At 41.6% G+C, this 19,104-nt stretch overlaps 1 protein-coding gene across 2 annotated transcripts in view; it reads right to left on the bottom strand.

Annotated features, from left to right (window-relative positions):
- The window catches only part of EGFL6 (EGF like domain multiple 6), a 57,616-nt gene that overhangs the window by 31,584 nt on the left and 6,928 nt on the right, over positions 1-19,104 (bottom strand). For both annotated transcript variants that reach the window (XM_055438419.2, XM_055438420.2), the window contains exons 2-3: positions 8,247-8,359; positions 2,783-2,875 (exon numbers count right to left, since the gene is read on the bottom strand). In XM_055438419.2, coding sequence (XP_055294394.2) covers positions 2,783-2,875; positions 8,247-8,359 — 206 coding nt within the window. The remainder of the gene's footprint in view (positions 1-2,782; positions 2,876-8,246; positions 8,360-19,104) is intronic.

The raw sequence follows: 19,104 nt of genomic DNA, 5'->3' as shown, positions 1-19,104 counted from the left end.
CTTTAATGCTGTTCCAAGTAGTCTATGACAGATGCCGACAGCACAATCTCCTATCAATTATTATTTTGAGCGGCCTCATGATGGCCAAATGGCCTTGTCTCACCCTTTCCTGAGGGAGCCCTGCTAGGCAGCTATTACTGGTGATCAGGTCACAGGACAATGTTTAATCCAATATAAAGGTGCTCAGAGGATGCTGTTACATAAGAAGGTTACAAAAATATGTATGTAGCTACCACATTTTTAAAATAAGCATAGGACAAAGTGCCTAGGGAAATTCCCTGGCATTCCAGTGGTTACAACTCAGCATTTTCACAGCTGGGGTCTGTGTTCTATCCCTGGTCGGGCAACTAAGATCCTGCAAGACATGTGGCTCAAGGCAGAAAAAAAAACCTTGGGAGACCAGGCTCTACACGTTTATAATGGTTACCTCCTGGGAAGACTGAGAGGGACTTTCTTCTCTGAGCTTTTCAGGGTTTAAAACATGAAACATTAAGAATGAAGTAGCTTTTATTAAGATTAAAAAATGATACATAAGGAAAAAAACTTGTAAAACCATCATGGGTTTCATCTTAGGGCACATGGTGATATGGGTGCCACATGCCGTAACTACCCCAAGGCAGATATAGAAAGGAGAAAAGAACCAAATTCCATGTGAGACCAAAATTCAGCACAGTAACAGGCAAAGGCCATTCTGAAAAATAAGTATGTGGCTGCTTTCACCTCTGAAAAGAACCTTACATGGAGATTTTCCAGCACATTAGCTGGACACTTGAACCCGCTTCTCCATGGCCAGTTCCCTGTACACCACCATGTCCTATATGGATCCTAACTGCTTCAGATGTGTGAATTAAATAATGCTGGTTGGACACAACAGGAAAGCCAGGGATATTCCATCACTTGGCCCTAAGTCAGAGGCGTCTCTTAGAAGAAGCATTTTGGGGAAAGACATCAGTTGGGTTGAGGCCTGTGGCCATCAGTGGATATACATGGACTTTGATCAGGCAGCCCTGGAGCAGGGAGGCTGTGGGGAAAAGCCAGACAGCCCCACATCTGAGCCAACTGGACACTCCCTCAAAGTGAATATTTTGCCAGGACTTGAAAAGCAGCATGAAAAAACACCTTCTCCATTCCAACTCTCTTGAGAAGGTATCTTGGTACAGAATCCAAGACATATGGAAAAACAGGTCTTCTGGTGGGAAAAGCTCTGGTAAGGGACATGGTTGAATTATTACTTATGAGAGCATGGCTCCTGCTGCACTTCCCTCAAGCCTTCTGGACACGGTTCTAAGGAGCCCCTTGGTGGTGCTGGCCCCCGTCCTGGGGTTGGGACAGGAGAGCTAGAGGCTCCTCCCTGAGCCTGCAGGTCTGTCAGCACAAAGAAAGGCTATGTGAGCATCTGGCCTTGGCAGTGAGCTGGCGGGGGAGGGACAGAGTGGGGCAGACCCCTGGCTTTCTCTGGAATTCCATTCTCCCTTCTAGAACCCTGGCAGGGCTCTTTCCTAAGGACAGCTGAACTGGATTTGCTGCTCTTTGCTTAACTGTGTTATAGAACTGGGACCCTTTCTTAATTAGTGCAGGTTTCTTGGTGCCTGGGCTCCTCCACACTGGACATCTGGGGCCAGATCACTCAGCGGGGGGCTGCCCTGTGCACTATAGATGTTCAGCTGGGCTCTACCCACCAGATGCCAGTAGTAACCCCTCCAAATGTCTCCAGGCACCGCCAGATGACCTCGGGGGTAAGGCTTCCAGATTTATCAAATAAAAATACAGGATGCTTGGGTAAATGTGAACTTCGGAAAAACGACTAATATTTGTTCAGTGTACATGTGTCCCATACAATATTTGAAACATACATACACTATAAAATTATTTGTTTTTTATGTGAAATTGCATTTGAAAATAAGATTTAAATCTAACTAGGGATATGTATTTTATCTGGCAAGTCTTCCTAGGGGACAAAATTGGCCACCTTAAGAACCACTGTTCTTAATATTATAACCGCTTTAATATTTTGAGATAAACAGCCTATGACAAAAGTCATAAATTGCCTTTTAAAATATATCAGTTACAATAAAAATATGCATGTCATTCAGCCCAACAATTCCATTTTTAGATATTTACCCTATAAAAATACTCAAAGGTGCAAGGATATGCATAGGATAATGACTGATATAGTGCTATTTGTAGTGGCAAAACATTGGGGACAACTTCTATAATAGTGGGTACTGACTGAACTGAAAAGTATTTTTACGTAAATGACACAAGCATTTGCTCTAGGGACTAGGATACAGCCATAAAAAGTATGAGACAGCTCGCTATGTGCTCACGTGCAAAAATGCCCATAAGAAATATCCATATTTGTAAATATATCAGAAAAGAAACTGCAGAGATGGAGGTCAAACTCTCAGCTATGGGCGGAGGATGGACTGTGGGTGTTCACACTCACTTTTTAATTTATATCCTTTTGTTTTGTTGGATTTTCTTAAATAAAATATAAGCATTGCTTCCTTAGCTTAAAAAAAACAATAAACATTATTTTTTTAGAGGGAAAATAATGTTTTTTATCTGGCATCCTAACAAAAGCATCAGAATGACTTTGATGTTTTTCTAGAAGAGATTGACTGAAAAATCTCATTCTGAAACCACTTTCATTTGAAGATCGGAGTTACAAACTACAGAATCCTGAGTGATATACTGTGTCCCAAACACCACTGCACTGCCTAAGTTGATTCTGAAAGCTCTGCGGTAGGTCTGTATTACCACCGTGGTCTCTAGTACTGACCTTGACTGCAGGTTTTCCCGGTGTATCCTGGAAAGCATCTACATTTGTTTGGTCCCACACACTCACCGAACTTACATCCAGGTTCACACATAGCTGTGGAAAGAAAAGATATTTTGACAATTAAAGAATAGGAGCCAATAGGTATATGAAAAGATGTTCAACATGGCTAATTATCAGAGAAAGGCAAATCAAAACTACAACGAGATATCATCTCACACCAGGCAGAATGGCCATCATCAAAAAGTCTACAAATAATAAATGCTGGAGAGAGTATATAGGAAAAGGAACACTCCTACACTGTTGGTGGGAAAGTAAATTGGTGCAGCCACTAGAGAGAACAGTATGGAAGTTCCTCAAAAAGCTAAAATAGAGTTGTAATCCCACTATTGGGTATATATCTGAACAAAAATTTAATTCGGAAAGATACATACAGGCACTATCAACAATGGCCAAGACATAGAAATAACCAAAATATTCACTGAAAGGTAAACATATGAAAAAGATGTGATACATATATATATAATGGACTATTACCCAGCCATAAAAAAGAATAAAATAATACCATTTGTAGCAACATGGATGGACCTGGAGAGAAAGACAAACACCTTATGATACCACTTACATGTGGAATCTAAAATATGAGACATATAAACTTATCCATAAAACAGAAATGGACTCACACACATAGACAACAGACTTGTGGTTGCCAACAGTAGGGGAGGATGAGAGAGGGCAGGACTGGGAGTTTGGGAGTAGCAGATGCAAACTAGTATATATAGGATGAATAAACAACAAGGTCCTACTGTAGAGCACAGGGAACTATATTCAATATTCTGTGATAAACCATAATAGAAAAGAATATTAAAAAGGAATACAAATATATATGTATAACTGAATCACTTTGTTGTAGAGCAGAAATCAACACAACATTGCAAATCACTATATTTCAATAAAGAAATTAAAAAGAACAGGGGTAGTCAGCCCAGTGAAATGCACACGTGTTAAGCTTAGCTGCCTGCTGTGTGGTAGAGAAATCCATGGTGACATACAATACAGAGGGTGATCTGCTTCCCCTCCAGTTTATTTTCACCTTTAAAATACTGAGTAGTGCTTTGCTTCTGAACTACATCACCGGCCCCCATCGCCTCACCCACTTCCACCCCACAAGTACAAGTTGACCATAATGTTGCCTAGCACTGCCACACCTCCAGTGGCATTCAAAGGGGAAAAAAAGCCTCCTACATCACAGTTAGCCAGTTTTGTATATAAACACAAAAGATTTAACAAAAGGAATATGATTTGTAAGCTGGAAGAAACTCCATAGTTATACTGGGCCAAAGTCCTTCTCCCCCTTTCTACGTTTTTTTTTTTTGTTGTTGTTGTTGTTGCTGTTCTCTTCTGTATTATTTCCCCGTTTCTCTTTTGAATGATCAAAATTTTTAAATTCTGTGTGTTATCAGCCAAAATGAACAAAGCACAGGTTGGAGGCAGGGAGACGCTGCCTCCGGTCCCAAGGATGGGAACCACAAGCATGATGGTGATGGTGATAATGGTGGTGATGGAGGAATGCCAAAGGCAGGATTTGGTTTTCTGTTTTATCCACTTCTGTATCCAGACACCTGACACAAACTGCTGCTGCTGCTGCTGCTAAGTCACTTCAGTCGTGTCCGACTCTGTGCGACCCCATAGATGGAAGCCCACCAGGCTCCCCCATCCCTGGGATTCTCCAGGCAAGAACACTGGAGTGGGTTGCCATTTCCTTCTCCAATGTGTGAAAGTGAAAAGTGAAAGTGAAAAGTGAAAGTGAAGTTGCTCAGTCGTGTCCGACCCTTAGCGACCCCATGGACTGCAGCCTACCAGGCTCCTCCATCCATGGGATTTTCTAGGCAAGAGTACTGGAGTGGCTTGCCATTGCCTTCTCCATTTCATTGCCTAGAAGTCATCAAATAATCTCTGTTGGGTCCTGAATCCAGGACAGGGGTCATAACCATGATCTGGCCTCTGCCTTCTTTTAGTCTTACTCTGTTCCCTGAACCCAGGCAATGATGAGGTCAAACCAGACTGCCTGCTCTGTTCTGACCCACTCAGCACTTTTTATCCCTTCTCTATTGTTACCCCACCCTGCGGCACCCCTCCCTGCCACTCCAATGGTTAATATCCTAACAATCCTTCAAGGACTACCATGTAGGGCCCCTCCTTCCAGAAGCTTGTACAGATTTCTCCAGCCACACGTGAACTTCTGCTCACCTCTGAGAACTCCACAGAACTCTGGCAGGCTTCTCCCACGAAACTGATATCTTCATTTTATTCAATAACTAGTCAGATATTTCGCTTCTATGTTTGACTTCTATCTACTATCTGATACTAGGTGCTTTCAGAACAGGGATATAAACATTTATCTTTGTTTCTCCTCTTGCATTTAATAGTGTGAACATGTTAGACACTGAAATAGTTTTGAATGACAAAGCACTAAGTGTAGAACTTTGAACAGGGAAACATTTCAAGGCTTGAAGTAGATCGTAAGTGAGAGAAGGTAGGGGAAAACATGCTTCCCACCAAAGTTCTTCTACTTTTGGAGGTAAACGAGATAGAATTGGATTTCCAGGGTCTATTTTGTTATGGTTATGTTCTTGGAGATGCAGCTTTAACTCTAAATGTTAGAAAAATATACTTTTTTTTTAAGCCCCAAAGACCTCTGATTGCTCCCTGGAAAGTTATTTTCAATGTAGTCCAGACAGGAAAGCACAGGATAAATGCCAAATAGAAGAGAGGAGAAATGATGACTATTAATACCCTTGCTGTTTGGAGGTCAGCACTCCAGAAAGACGTTTTTGATTTACAGTAACTTCAGATCTGTGATGGGAACAGCCAATCTATGGCATAGGGAAATTCCGTTTATGTCTAAAATGGCCTGAGATTTAAGTGTGCTTTAGATAAAGGAAGCTCTCTTCTTTAATTTCTCTGCAAACTCCTCCATCTTTCTGGAGTGTTTATCCACTCTTTTTCCACTTTTTCTGCCTCTTTAATCCCATATCTCACTAAGTGACCCATCCATATCTGAAGGCTAAGGATATTGAGTGAAGCAGATCCTGCCCTGGGAACAGATTTAAGCAGGGCAAAGGCTGAGCTCTAGAAAACTCTGGCATAGAGGCAGGGCCTCTGAAGGACTGAGGGCTGATCAGTCAAAGGAGGTGAAGGCTGGGGCAGACTGCACCCTCACAGGCTGGAGCCTGGCTCTGCCTGTTCAGGCAAGTTGGCATGCGTTCCTGTCTCATCACCATGCGCCCCACGGCTAAGAAATCAGAGGCCTGCTGATCAGGGACTAACCAGCCTGTTACCTGGTGCTTCGAGGACTTAACCATCAAGAGGGACCATGCTGATTGGATGTAATATGATACAGATCATAGATACAAAGATCATTGCCATTTACTGTGTCAACATTTGACGGGGGCAGAGGGTGGGCTGACCATCTCTTCGGCTTGCCAAACATGCAGTGGGAGCAGTGTGTGGAATGCCCTTTAGCATCTGGCTTCCAATTCTTTTCAGGCCTCTGGTATGAATATTGGCCACAAAAGTGGTGAGAATGTGATTGGTTGTGTGCATCATGGTCAGACTGCTCCGATCTAGTTATAGAATAGCCCTTCCAGAAAAACAAAGCTAACCCTCATTTATTCACCAGAGACAAGCAAGTTTTATGGCTGGAGGTCCTGAGGTTCGCGTGACTGTAAGAGAGATTCCAAATCAGGTATCCCATGTGGTTTTTGACCCTTTCCATCTGACTGACTTCAAAGAAAGATGTATCATGTTGTGTTTAGAAGGAGAAAAAAGCAACATTGAACCCCCTCATCACCTGCTGCTTTGACGGACAGAAGTCTGCAAGGGAGGAAATGGAGTCTGAGCAAGCTTATCTACCTTGCCCAAGGTCACCCACGTCAGTCTGGTTCTCAAGACAATGCCCTTGATCATGACCCACCCAACCAGTGTGAGTACCACCCTTTTCAGCCAACAAAATCCCAGGGGAATGTTCTAACTTTCTTTTGCTAGGCAGGCAGTGATGACCTTCAAACATTTCTTCTACTGTCTTCACACTCTTGTCATCTCCTCATAAGGAAACTGCGACAGTGCAGGGTTTTACATAATATTAAACATGTGGGGGGATTCCCTGGTGGCTCAGACAGTAAAGCATCTGCCCGCAATGTGGGAGACCCGGGTTCAATCCCTGGTTCGGGAAGATCCCCTGGAGAAGGAAATGGCAACCCACTCCAGTATTCTTGCCTAGAAAATTCCATGGATGGAGGAGTCTGGTGGGCTACAGTCCATGGGGTCACAAAGAGTCGGACACAACTGAGTGACTTCACTAAACATGTGGGAGCGAGATCAATGTCCTCCAATGTTTCATGGATTTCGGACGTGATCAAGTTCTGCCCACAGTTACAGTCTACCCAGATTATTTTTGAACTAGCTAAATCAAAAAGGAGGAGGTTGGGGCAGGGAAAGAGCAGAAAAAGAATGTAGAATTATTATTCTTAAAAATCGCTAACACTTTTGGGCTTTATAGTTTATAATCCAATATGATCCACACCAGTGCCTAAAGTATATGGGACGTGCAAATGTCTGTTCATCCCACTTAACAGATTAAGGATTCAGGTTCTATGCCACCTACTAGATACATAAGGCCCTGAGACCAGATTCCTGCCCTGAAAGAGTGTACCCCTGGTTAGTCAGCTACGAAGAATACAGATTTGATTCTTTCACACTGTGAGTGTCAATTATTATAGAAATTTACATGAAAAACAATGCAACACAAAACTCTGTCCTCATCCCTAGCCTCCCCAACTCTTTTGAAACTGTCAGAGGCCTCTCTTGGAGTTCCTAACACTGGTCTGAGAAATGATGTCCAAAGCAAATTATGGAAACTTAGTTTGAAATGTACACAATAGAACCATGCATATCTTGCATATATATGCACGCATCCCTTGAAACCGTCTAGAAATAGGCACGATGGACTTGAAAAATGTGAGTAACCAAACTACAAAGTAAATGGCTAACCTTGTTTGTGACCAAAGCCTACTGGTTGGGTGATTCATAATTAAAAAGTGGAATTTATTAGAAATCAGTTGGAAACATTATAATTAGAATGAAGTATTTCTTGACCTGTTTTTGCCAAACTCAGTTTCTCTAGATTGAAACAAAAACAGACATACTGACTAAGAGAACAGCAGAAATAATTGATGAAACAGGGCTCCTAAAACAAACACATCCTATCAAGGGTGATGGTGTCAGCCATATTCTGAATGGGAAGATATCTCACAGGAGCCTAGACCTTGGGTGTCAGTTAGGACTGTGTCCTTGCTCTGGAAAAGCCACTGGCAACCTGGTGACAGCTTATGGTATCACAGAGAAAAACTGTAGGACCCAGGCCAACTACCTGAGTACCGGGTGGTCTGAGTTTTTACAGAAGTACCTTCACAGACTCCCTTGCTGCTCCTTCTCCAGCCATAGCAGCAGGCCAGTATGGTTCCATAGCGACAGACACCAGGCTGGAGCGACGATGCCGACAACTCGTGATCCTTTGGACTGTGGATAAAGAGCCACATGTGAGAACTGAGAAAACAGGAAGTACCACAGAGACTCTGCCCTGCTACTCTATGGACAGGAGACATGACAGTTACCTGGTCAATTCCCACAGAACTGCTGGAAGTGCTAGATCGGATTTTGAAAACATGAATTTCAGATTGCCAGCCTCTGCTATCATCCTTTGCCAGCCTTCACCAATAATTGTGCTAAGTCACTTCAGTCATGTCCGACTCTTTGCGACCCCATGGACTGTAGCCCACCAGGCTCCTCTGTCCATGGGATTCTCCAGGCAAGAATACTGGAGTGGGTTGCCATGCCATGCCCTTCTCCAGGTACCCAATATTTAGCATCAGCCATTTCCTTATTCCCCAGGGTTAAAAGAATTGGATTACATGGGACTTCCCTGGTGGTTCAGTGGATAAGAATCCACCTGCCAGTGCAGGTGACACAGGTTCAATCCCTGGTCTGAGAGGGTTCTACATGCCGCGGGGCAATTAAGCCCACGTGCCACAGTAGTGAGGCCCTGCTCTGCAACAAGAGAAGCCAGTGCAATGAGAAGCCCGTGCACCGCCACTGGAAAGTAGTCCCCACTCTCTGCAACTAGGGAAAACTCCGAGCAACAGCGAAGACCCAGTGTAGCCATTAAATAAATAAATAAATAGAACTGGGTTACATATAGTCTATGAAACTTGGACACATGAAAGTGGCCCAGATCGTCTGCTTCTGAATCCTGGAGAGGGCCAGTTTTCAGATCTGCTCTGTCCAGACACACTGGCTCCCCAGGTCTGTGTCCAGCTCCGTGCCCTGTGTGCTCACGTGACTCCTGGCCCCCGTGGCTTTGTCCCAGACAAGAGCACTGCCCCTCTGCCCCACCGGCCACCTGGGGGCCACCGAACAAACTGGAATCTGGATACACTAGAGACGGTCAAAGCTGGAAAGACGCTATAGAGAGCCTTCATGCAAGCCGTCTCCTGTTACAGATGAGGCAACTCCAGCCCGAAGGAGCAGTCACAACCCCAGCAGAGCCCTGTCAGCAGTTCCAGCCCAGGGTGCCCTCCTCACTCCTGGAAACACAATTCACTCAACTCTTCATCTGTAGAGCGGAGGTTGGCAGATGTTTTCTATAAAGGGGCAGATGGTAAATAGTTTAGGCTCTGTGGGCCACGGGGTCTTTGTCCAAGTGCAAAAGCAGCTGCAAGCAACAGTAGATAGATGGGCATGGCCATATTCAGTAAATATTTATGGACACTGAAACATTTGAATTTCATAAGCTTTCCACATGTCATGCAATAATATTCTTCTTTTGGTTTAGTTTTAACTGTTTATAAAGTAAAAGCCATTCTTAGTTCAAGAGCCACATAGAAACAGAGGACCACCTAGCCTTGGCCTGAGGAAAGAGTGGGCCCCGACCCCAAGCGCCAAGGCTGTAGCTTGCTGCAAACTCAACGACTGGACAGGGTTACCACCAGATTCTGGAAGAAAAGACTTCAGTTGTATATTTGGTGAAGAAGGCTGATCGCCGAAGAATCGATGCTTTTGAACTGTGGTGTTGGAGAAGACTCTTGAGAGTCCCTTATACTGCAAGGAGATCCAACCAGTCCATTCTAAAGGAGATCAATCCTAGATGTTCATTGGAGGGACTGATGCTAAAGCTGAAACTGCAATACTTTGGCCACCTCATGCGACGAGTTGACTCACTGGAAAAGACTCTGATGCTGGGAAAGGTTGGGGGCGGGAGGAGAAGGGGACGACGGAGAATGAGATGGCTGGATGGCATCACCGACTCTGTGGACATGAGTTTGAGTGTACTCCGGGAGTTGGTGATGGACAGGGAGGCCTGGCGTGCTGTGATTCATGGGGTCGCGGAGAGTCGGACACGACTGAGCGACTGAACTGAACTGAACTGAACTGTATATTTGGTGGATGGCTGGGGTTCTTTCCTCTTGCATATTAAATACACGATAAAATGCATGCATATTAAACACCTGGGCACTTTAACAGACAAGGAATGTACATTTGACCATCCACTTTCTGCTGCAACTGTCAGCACCATCCAATTCCAGGACATACCTAACAGCACTTAGTCCCAATTCTCCCCTCCCTCCATTCCCTGGCAACCACAAATTTACATTCTGTCTCTAGATTTGCCTATTCTGGACATTTCACATAAGTGTAATAATATATTATATGGTCTTTTTGTGTCTGACTTTTTTCATTTAGCATGTTTTCAAGGTTCATTCATCTTGTGGCACATAAGAGTAATTTGTTCTTTTTTACTGATGAATAATATTCTATTGTATGAATAGACCACATTTATCTGTTTGTCAGTTGATGGACATTTGGGATGTCTCTACCTTTTGGCTATTAAGAATAATGCTGCTATGAACACTGTGTATTAGCTTTTGTATGAACATACATTTTCATTTTTCTTGAGTATATACCTAGGAGTGAAATTGCTGGATCATAGGCACTCTATGTTTAACTTTTTGAAGAACTGACACACTGTTTTCCTTCCTTTTCTCCTTTGCCTTTTGCTTCTCTTCTTTTCTCAGTTATTTGTAAGTCCTCCTCAGTCAATCATTTTACCTTTTTGCATTTCAGGAAATGAATGGAAGCCTGGCTGGAGTCCATGCAGTAACAAAGAGTTGGAACGACTGAGTGACTGAACAACAACAAAACACTGTTTTCCAAGATAGCTGTGTCGTTTTACACCTCCACCAACAGTGTATGAGGACTCCAACTTGTCCATGTTCTCACCAGCACTTGTTATTGTCCATTTTTTAATTATAGCTATTGTAGTGGTTGAGAAGTAGTACTGTGCTTTGACTTGTATTTCCTAGATGGCTAATGATATCGAGCATTTTTTATGTGTTTATTGGCTCTTTGTGTATCTTCTTTGGAGAAAGGTCTATTCAGGTCCTTTTCCCATTTTCCAAATGGGTTATTTATCTTGATATCCTTAAGAATGAAACACAAAGATCAAAACTAATCGGTAAAAACAGCTGTCCCCATGCCCTGATGAATAAGGTAATGTAATTTTACCTCACCCTGAGAAAAAAATCTTCCATCTAGATCCTCAAAGAGTCAGTTTTTTTTACCATGTTTATACTAAACTTTGACAAAGTGCCCACATCTGTTTTCTCTTCCTTTAACAATATGGAGCTGAGTTTGAGGAGCAGGGTGGAGGGAGAAACTGACTCTGCCCAGAAAAGAAGAAGATGTCGCATTTCAGGTGGATTTAAAAAGAACACATGACAAAGAAGAAACTTATAGAGGGGGATATTCTGCCAATGGGAATTTAATTCCATATTTTTATAAGAAATGTGTAATTCATTTAGTGAGATTTTAATCTATCAACAAATCATGGAGCTGACCTGTAAACTTCTTTTTTAAAATATTTTTATTTTGTATTGGAGTATAGCTGATTTACAATGTTGTATAGTTTCAGGTGTACAGCAAAGTGATTCAGTTATACATATACATATATCGATTCTTTTAAAATTCTTTTCCCATTTAGGTTATTGCAGAACATTGAGTAGAATTCCCTGTGCTATAGAGTAGGTCCTTGCTTGTTATCTATTTTAAATACAGCAATGTTCACAGGTCAATCCCAAACTCCTAAATTATCCCTCTCTCCTACCCTTCCCCTTTTCCCACTTTTCCCCTTCTTGACCTCAGATTTGCAAGCAATAAGTGCCCCAGCTCCAATAGGAAGGGCCTTACCTATTCCCTGATGCCAAAAATCCCAGCTTCATCCTCAAAAGGAGCCATTAAGAACATGAGGAGTCAGTGGCCTGTAAGTTGGAGCAGAGAAAGTGGTGTGTGTATGGATCAGGGGAGTGAAAAGGGAAGCAGACAGAACAGTGGGAGGGAGAAGGAGCAGGAGATAAATGAGGGCCAGAAAGGAAGGGCCTGTGTCCACATGAAACATTTGGCCCATCCTAAAGGCGCCAGACAGTTATACAGAGATTTCAAGCAGTTGGAAATAGCAATGATTTTGCAAGACACAAAGCAGCTTCCATAGAAGTGAGGTGAACTCAACAGGCGCCAACAAGATTATTGAAACATTACACCAAAAGCAAAGGCAAGAAAAGCAAAAGCAAACAAGTAGGAACTATGTCAAACTAAAAAGCTCTGCACAGCAAGGAAACCAACAGAATGAAAAGGCAACCTACCAAATGGAAGAAAATATTTGCAAATCATGATAAGGGGCTAATACCCAAATATAAAATGTAATATAAATATTTATAATATAAAAGGAACTCGAACAACTCATTTCCAAAAAAAAAAAAAACACTCTGATTTTAAAATGGGTAGAAAATGTGAAGAGACATTTTTTCAAAGGAAGTCATTCAGATGGCCAACACACATACAAAAAGATGCTAAACATCAACTAGTCATCAGGAAAATGCAAATCAAAACCACAATGAGGCATCACTTTACACCTGCCAAAATGGCTATTATCAAAAGACAACAAATAACTAGTGTTGGTGAGGATGTGAAGAAAAGGAACCATTCTACACTGTTGTTGGGAGTAAATATTGGTACAGCCACTCTGGAAAACAGCATGGACGGTCCTCAAAAATTTTAAAAAGAAACAACCATACAATCTAGCAGTTACATTTCTGGGTATTTATCCAAAGAAAATCTATATGCTCCCCTATGTTCACTGCAGCATTATTTACAATAGCCAATATATAGAAAAAACCTAAATGTCTATCAATGATTGAATGGATGAAAAAAAAAAAGTTGTATGTGTATACAATGGAATATTATTCAGCCATGATAAAGAATGAAATCTTGCCATTTTCAACAACATGGATGGACCTTGAGGGCATTATGCTACATGAAAGACAGATTCTGTATGACCTCACTTACATATACTTAAATGTGGAATCTAAAAAACAGACCAAAAAAACCACCCCAAGCTCAAATACAGAGAAGAGATCTGTGATTGCTGGCAGGGGCCACAAAACAGGTAAAGGGGATCAAAAGGTACAAACTTCCAGTTATACAATAAATGAGTCCTGGGGATGTAATATACAGCATGGCCACTATAGTTAACTGTGCGTGCTCATGCTCAATTGCTAAGTCGTGTCTGACCCTTTGTGACCCCAGGGACTGTAGGGGGAATCCCCATGGGATTCCCAGGCAAGAATACTGGAGTGGGTTGCCATGCCCTCCTCCAGGAGATCTTCCCCACCCAGGGATCGAACTCAAGTCTCCTGCGGTGGCAGGCAGATCTTTACTACTGAGCCACCAGGGAAGCCCCATCATTAATAATACTGTAATGCATATTTTAAAGTTGCTAAGATAGTAAATCTTAAAAGTTGCATCACAAGGAAAAAAATGCTGTAACTATGTATGTTTAGAGATAGTAACTAGACTTATTGTTGTGATCATTTTGCAGTGTAGACAAGTATCGAATCACTGTCATAATGTTTTATGACAATTATACCTAAAAAAAGATTACTGAAACTGTGAGATGTGAAATTACAAAGAACCAAATTGAAATGTTGAAATATGATTTTTTTTAAAAAAAAGCTTACTTAGAAACTTTGGTGAAAAAGCCCAGGGTTCCTGGTACAGGTGGTCAAACCCATTTCATATGTATTTGTCAAAGTCAATTAGTTTTGATTGTGGAGAATACTGCCTGGGGTTAACTAAGAGGAGAAAGTTACCAGGAGGTGAAATTCATATACTGTTTGTACATTAACAGAACTCTACAGAGAAATCTGCTTTCTTGAGTTTTATTGCTTTCACATGTTTGCCTTTAGGTGAAAAAGTGAAACTGAGAAATCTGAGGTGTATTAATTTCTTCCAAGACATCATTTTTGACATTGTACAAAGTATCACTTGTAAAGTTCTCCAAAATGTTAATGATGAACACTTAAGTCATCAAAAACTTGTTAATGAAGTAAGATTTCGTATCCTTCCCTGGTCACAAATGCATTTTAGTATTACAGCTCTGTTGGAAGACATCAGAAATTCAATATTACATCTAGCCTTCTCCTCACTTGTTTCAAATATGGAAAGAACAACTAAGACTCAACTCATGATTGAGAAATATACAATGGATTCTGGATGTTCAGGCACCTACACAAATCATAAAACATCGCTTCGGTCTCCAGCTGCTCTATGGATGCACAGACATGTTCTGTGAATATTTCCTACAGGAGAGCAAGAACCTTGAAAGAACTCTGTAGAAAAAGCCATCAGAGAACCATGTGAGTCCATAAATGAACAACGTGCCTTGTAATTAATGAGTGTGCAGTCCATGTAGTCACCCAGTTTTGAGAAACAGCTTCAAAGGGATAGCCACAAATGGGATTTTACTGGTTTAATCATCAAATTCTACATCTGGTCAGGAAAGTGGGAAAAGTTTAAAAGAGGGAAATCACTAGTGGATAGAATGGCTAATAATTACTTGCTGATTTGTACATGCTGAAGGAAATTCATTTATTACACCAAGAATCCACTTCTGCATTCTATGCTTGCTAGTTTTTTTAATTCACATATGGCAGCTATTTAAAAAAATAAATAAATAAAATTATGGATAAAAAGAAAATTATTTAAAATGTTTCTGATTAAGCTGAAACAATATTATTGAGGGGAAGAGAGAATCGACCACAGGCGAGCACAATATTGATGATAACAGTAGGATACACTATCTTATAAAATCTTTTTAAAACCTGCTAAAAAAAAAAAGCTTTCACTTTTTGTTTCTTTAACTTCATAGTTCTCAAATGACACTGCAAGTAAATGTTAGTAAGTAATTCAGATTACTTTCCCAGCATTGTCTCCTACCTGCCTTTTGCCCTAATTTCAGGGCCAATCACTAACTTTCCCACCACTAATTTGACCACTCTTTTAACATCTAGTTGTGAGTACTCTGGATAAGAAATACAAACTATTAGGTGAAACTGTATAAAACTATGATTTTAGAAGTTAAAAATGTCCAAATATCTGTATATCATATGATACAATTTAACAATCATGGAAGAGAAGGCTAGTTCAGTTCAGTTCAGTTCAGTCGCTCAGTCGTGTCCGACTCTCCGCAACCCCATGAATCACAGCACGCCAGGCCTCCCTGTCCATCACCAACTCCCAGAGTTCACTCAAACTCATGCCCACAGGGTCGGTGATGCCATCCAGCAATCTCATTCTCTGTCGTCCCCTTCTCCTCCTGCCCCCAATCCCTCCCAGCATCAGAGTCTTTTCCAGTGAATCAACTCGTCGCATGAGGTGGCCAAAGGATTGCAGTTTCAGCTTTAGCATCAGTCCTTCCAATGAACACCCAGGATTGATCTCCTTTAGAATGGACTGGTTGGATCTCCTTGCAGTCCAAGGGACTCTCGAGTCTTCTCCAACACCACAGTTCAAAAGCACCAATTCTTTGGCGATCAGCTTTCTTCACAGTCCAGAAGGCTAAGCGCTCAGTTAATCCATTTCTGTGTCTTCTGGGCACAAAGCTACACTATAATTCCCAGCCAGCCTGCTGGTTAGGTGGGGCCACATGACTGGTTTTGGCCAACAGAATGGGGGTAGACCGTCTCCAAGCCTGTGCACAAAGCCTCCTGTGGGATCCTCGACTCCGTTTCCATCAGCCCAATATAGAGGACACTGTGACCCTGGCCAAAGATAGGCACCTCAAGATGGACGGAACCTGGTCCCATGTGAAAGTATGTAGCAGACTCTCTCAAATGTGTGTTGGACTTGAAGGCAGGCAAAGAAATGAACTTCTACTGTGTCCAATCACTGTGATTTTGGGATGGTTTGACACATAAAGCTAGCCCACCTTGATGAAGAGAGTAATATTCCAAGACCATTTCTTTTCCTCAAGTCTAGTACACATGATCTTTTCCTCATGTGTGAATCCACTGAAACAACAAACAAAACCTTAGAAAGCTATCAGTATGATTTGCATTTAGTTTCATATTTAGCAAAGCATTTTTTTTAATGTACAAAATTGGAGCAGTGCATTCTGGGAGATCAAGAATGCATGGTTAAGGCATAGCCCTGAATTTAAGAGACATCTGAGTATAATGAGCTCATATGCATTTGGCTGGATTAACCCAACTCCATGGAACCTGGTAAACCTGGGGTTATCAATAAAAAAGGAGTTCCTGAAAGAGGAACCTAGAAAGAGAAAGCTAGAAAGAGAATTCTTGATCTTGGACTGAAAGGATCCCACCAACATTCTCTGCCACCCTGGGAGGTCTGACCAGGCTAGACAGCTGCTTGCACATGTGTGCTTATGTGCTCTGCCTCTGATCTCTCTTCCTAAACAACACTGGACATATAGAAGGCTCAGGGCACCCTGTCCTGAGGCAGGGAAGTGGCGCTGCAGGTGAACAGTCTCTGTGGGGAGGAGGCCCTGAGCTGAGGCTGTCTGAGCTACATGCTGAATTGCCCAGAGCTCCTTTCACTCATTATACAGCTTGCTGTCTACATTGATCAGATTAATCACAAATTGCCGTCTCCACAGCTGAAGTCAATTTTCAAAACATTCCAGGGATTGTGTAAGTTGTATAGTATTTCTTCACGGGATTCCTTATTTTCTGCACAAATACACTTTGCCAGAATTGTTAGTCTGCTTGTTTATGGTCAGGTTCCAGGAAACTTTATGATATTCTCCAAGACAAATTGAGAAGTTAAAACTTTTTTGCTGATGTTTTTATATTTAAATATTGCCAAACGAAAGAAATGAAGTATTTTCTAAAGAGGGACAACAAGGTCCAGCCAGAAGAGATTTTTTTTTTGCTTTCTCCTGTTTTTATCATAACTTCCAGCACAACAAGTTCATAGAACCCAACTAGTTAAAATAAATTCTGGGCTCCCATCCATTTTTGACATACAGAGTCCAAGTCCAGTAGGCCCAGGGATGCCCCCAAAACATCTCACTTTACTGGACATGTAGGCATCTGAGAACCCAATCCAAAATGCTCAAGCTATCAAGTGTATCCCAGTGCGTGTTGATGCATCTTCAAATTTCCCATGCCATGAGTATACAAAACTTTGAACTCTTCACTGCTTCTTCTATTTTTCTCACTTATTCTTAATCCAATAGAGAGTCACTGGAAGGTTTTAAGGAGAGGGCTGACCTGACCTAATTTATTCTCAAGGAGAAAGCTCTAAGACATGGACTAGAGGGGACAAAAGAAGAAGCTAAGGGAAGCTCTTGGTTGGGGGGTGGGGTGCTGGTTCCAGTGAGAGAGGATGGTTATAAGGCTGGATGTGGCAGGTAGGAGGGAGAGAAGGAGATGGACTTGACACATGGTCTGGAGTAGGACTTAGTACCTCCCCACTTAAGTGGGGAGGAAGAGCGAGTTGTCAGGAACAATGCCCAGGTTTTCGAAACTAATCAGTCTGGACACTGCTGGAATAGGGGGAATGGATGAGAAGCAGGGAATGAGTTTTGGAGAGCTGACCAAGAGTTCAGTTTTGGATGTCCTAAGCTCTGTGAGACATCCCGATGGATAGGGCAAGAATTGACAAGGGATTAATCTCCAAAACATATAAATAGCTCATGCAGCTCAATATCGAGAATACAAACACCCCAATCAAAAAATGGGTGGAAGATCTAAGTAGACAGTTCTTCAAAGAAGACACTCAGATGGCTAAAAAGCACATGAAAAGATGGTCAATATCACTAATTATGAGAGAAATGCAAATCAAAACTACAGTGAGGTATCACCTCACACCAGTCAGAATGGCCATCATCAAAAAATCTACAAACAATAAGAGAGAGTATGGAGAAAAGCGAACCCTACTACACTGTCAGTGGGAATACAAACTGGTACAGCCACTATGGAGAACAGTATGGAGGTTCCTTAAAAAACTAAAAATAGAGCTACCATATAATCCAGCAATCCCACTCCTGGGCATGTATCTGGAGAAAATTATAATTCAAAAAGATACATGCACCCCTGTGTTCATTGCAGCACTATTTACAATAGACAAGACATGGAAACAACCTAAATGTCCGTCCATCAATAGAGGAATGGATAAAGAAGATATGGTACATATATACAATGTAATATTATTCAGCTATAAAAAAGAATGAAATAATGCCATCTGCTGCAGCATGGATAGATCTAGAGGATTGTTATACTGAGTGAAGTAAGTCAGAGAGAGACAAACACCATATGGCACCACTTATATGTGGAGTCTAAAAAAAAAGGGGGTACAAATAAACTTATCTACAAAATAGCAATAGAGTCACAGATGTAGAAAATAAACTTGTGGCTACCAGGGGGTAAAGAAGGGGTAAGGGATAAATCAGAAGATTGGGATTGACATATATACTGCTATATAGAAAATAGATAACCAATAAGGACCTACTGTACAACACAGGGAACTGTGTACTCTGTAATGGCCTATATGGGGAAAGAATCTAAAAAAGAGAGGATATATGTATATATGTAACTGATTCACTTTGCTGTATACTTGAAACACAACATTGTAAATCAAGTATTCACCAATAAAAATTAGAAAAAATGAAAAAAGAGAATGTAGCAAAGACAGCCTAAGATTTAAAATTCACATTTTTAAGTCATCCACATACAGATGGTATGAAAGGGCAAGGACTGGCAAGATCACCTGGAGATAGTTTAGATAAGGAAGATAATAGGGTCAGAGACTGATCTGTGTAGAAATGAAGGCTGGGAAAGGAGGTTGAGGAGTAATCAGTGTGAGAGAAGGAAAATGAGAATGCTTTGTGATGTTTTTAAAATTTTCCCACC

Source organism: Moschus berezovskii, chromosome X (assembly GCF_049115385.1).
Source record: "Moschus berezovskii isolate FMDL1 chromosome X, NW_MosBer_1.0, whole genome shotgun sequence".
NCBI classification, from domain to species: Eukaryota; Metazoa; Chordata; class Mammalia; order Artiodactyla; family Moschidae; genus Moschus; species Moschus berezovskii.
Note: the sequence above shows the minus strand (reverse complement) of the source record. Positions and strands in the feature narration are given on the sequence as shown.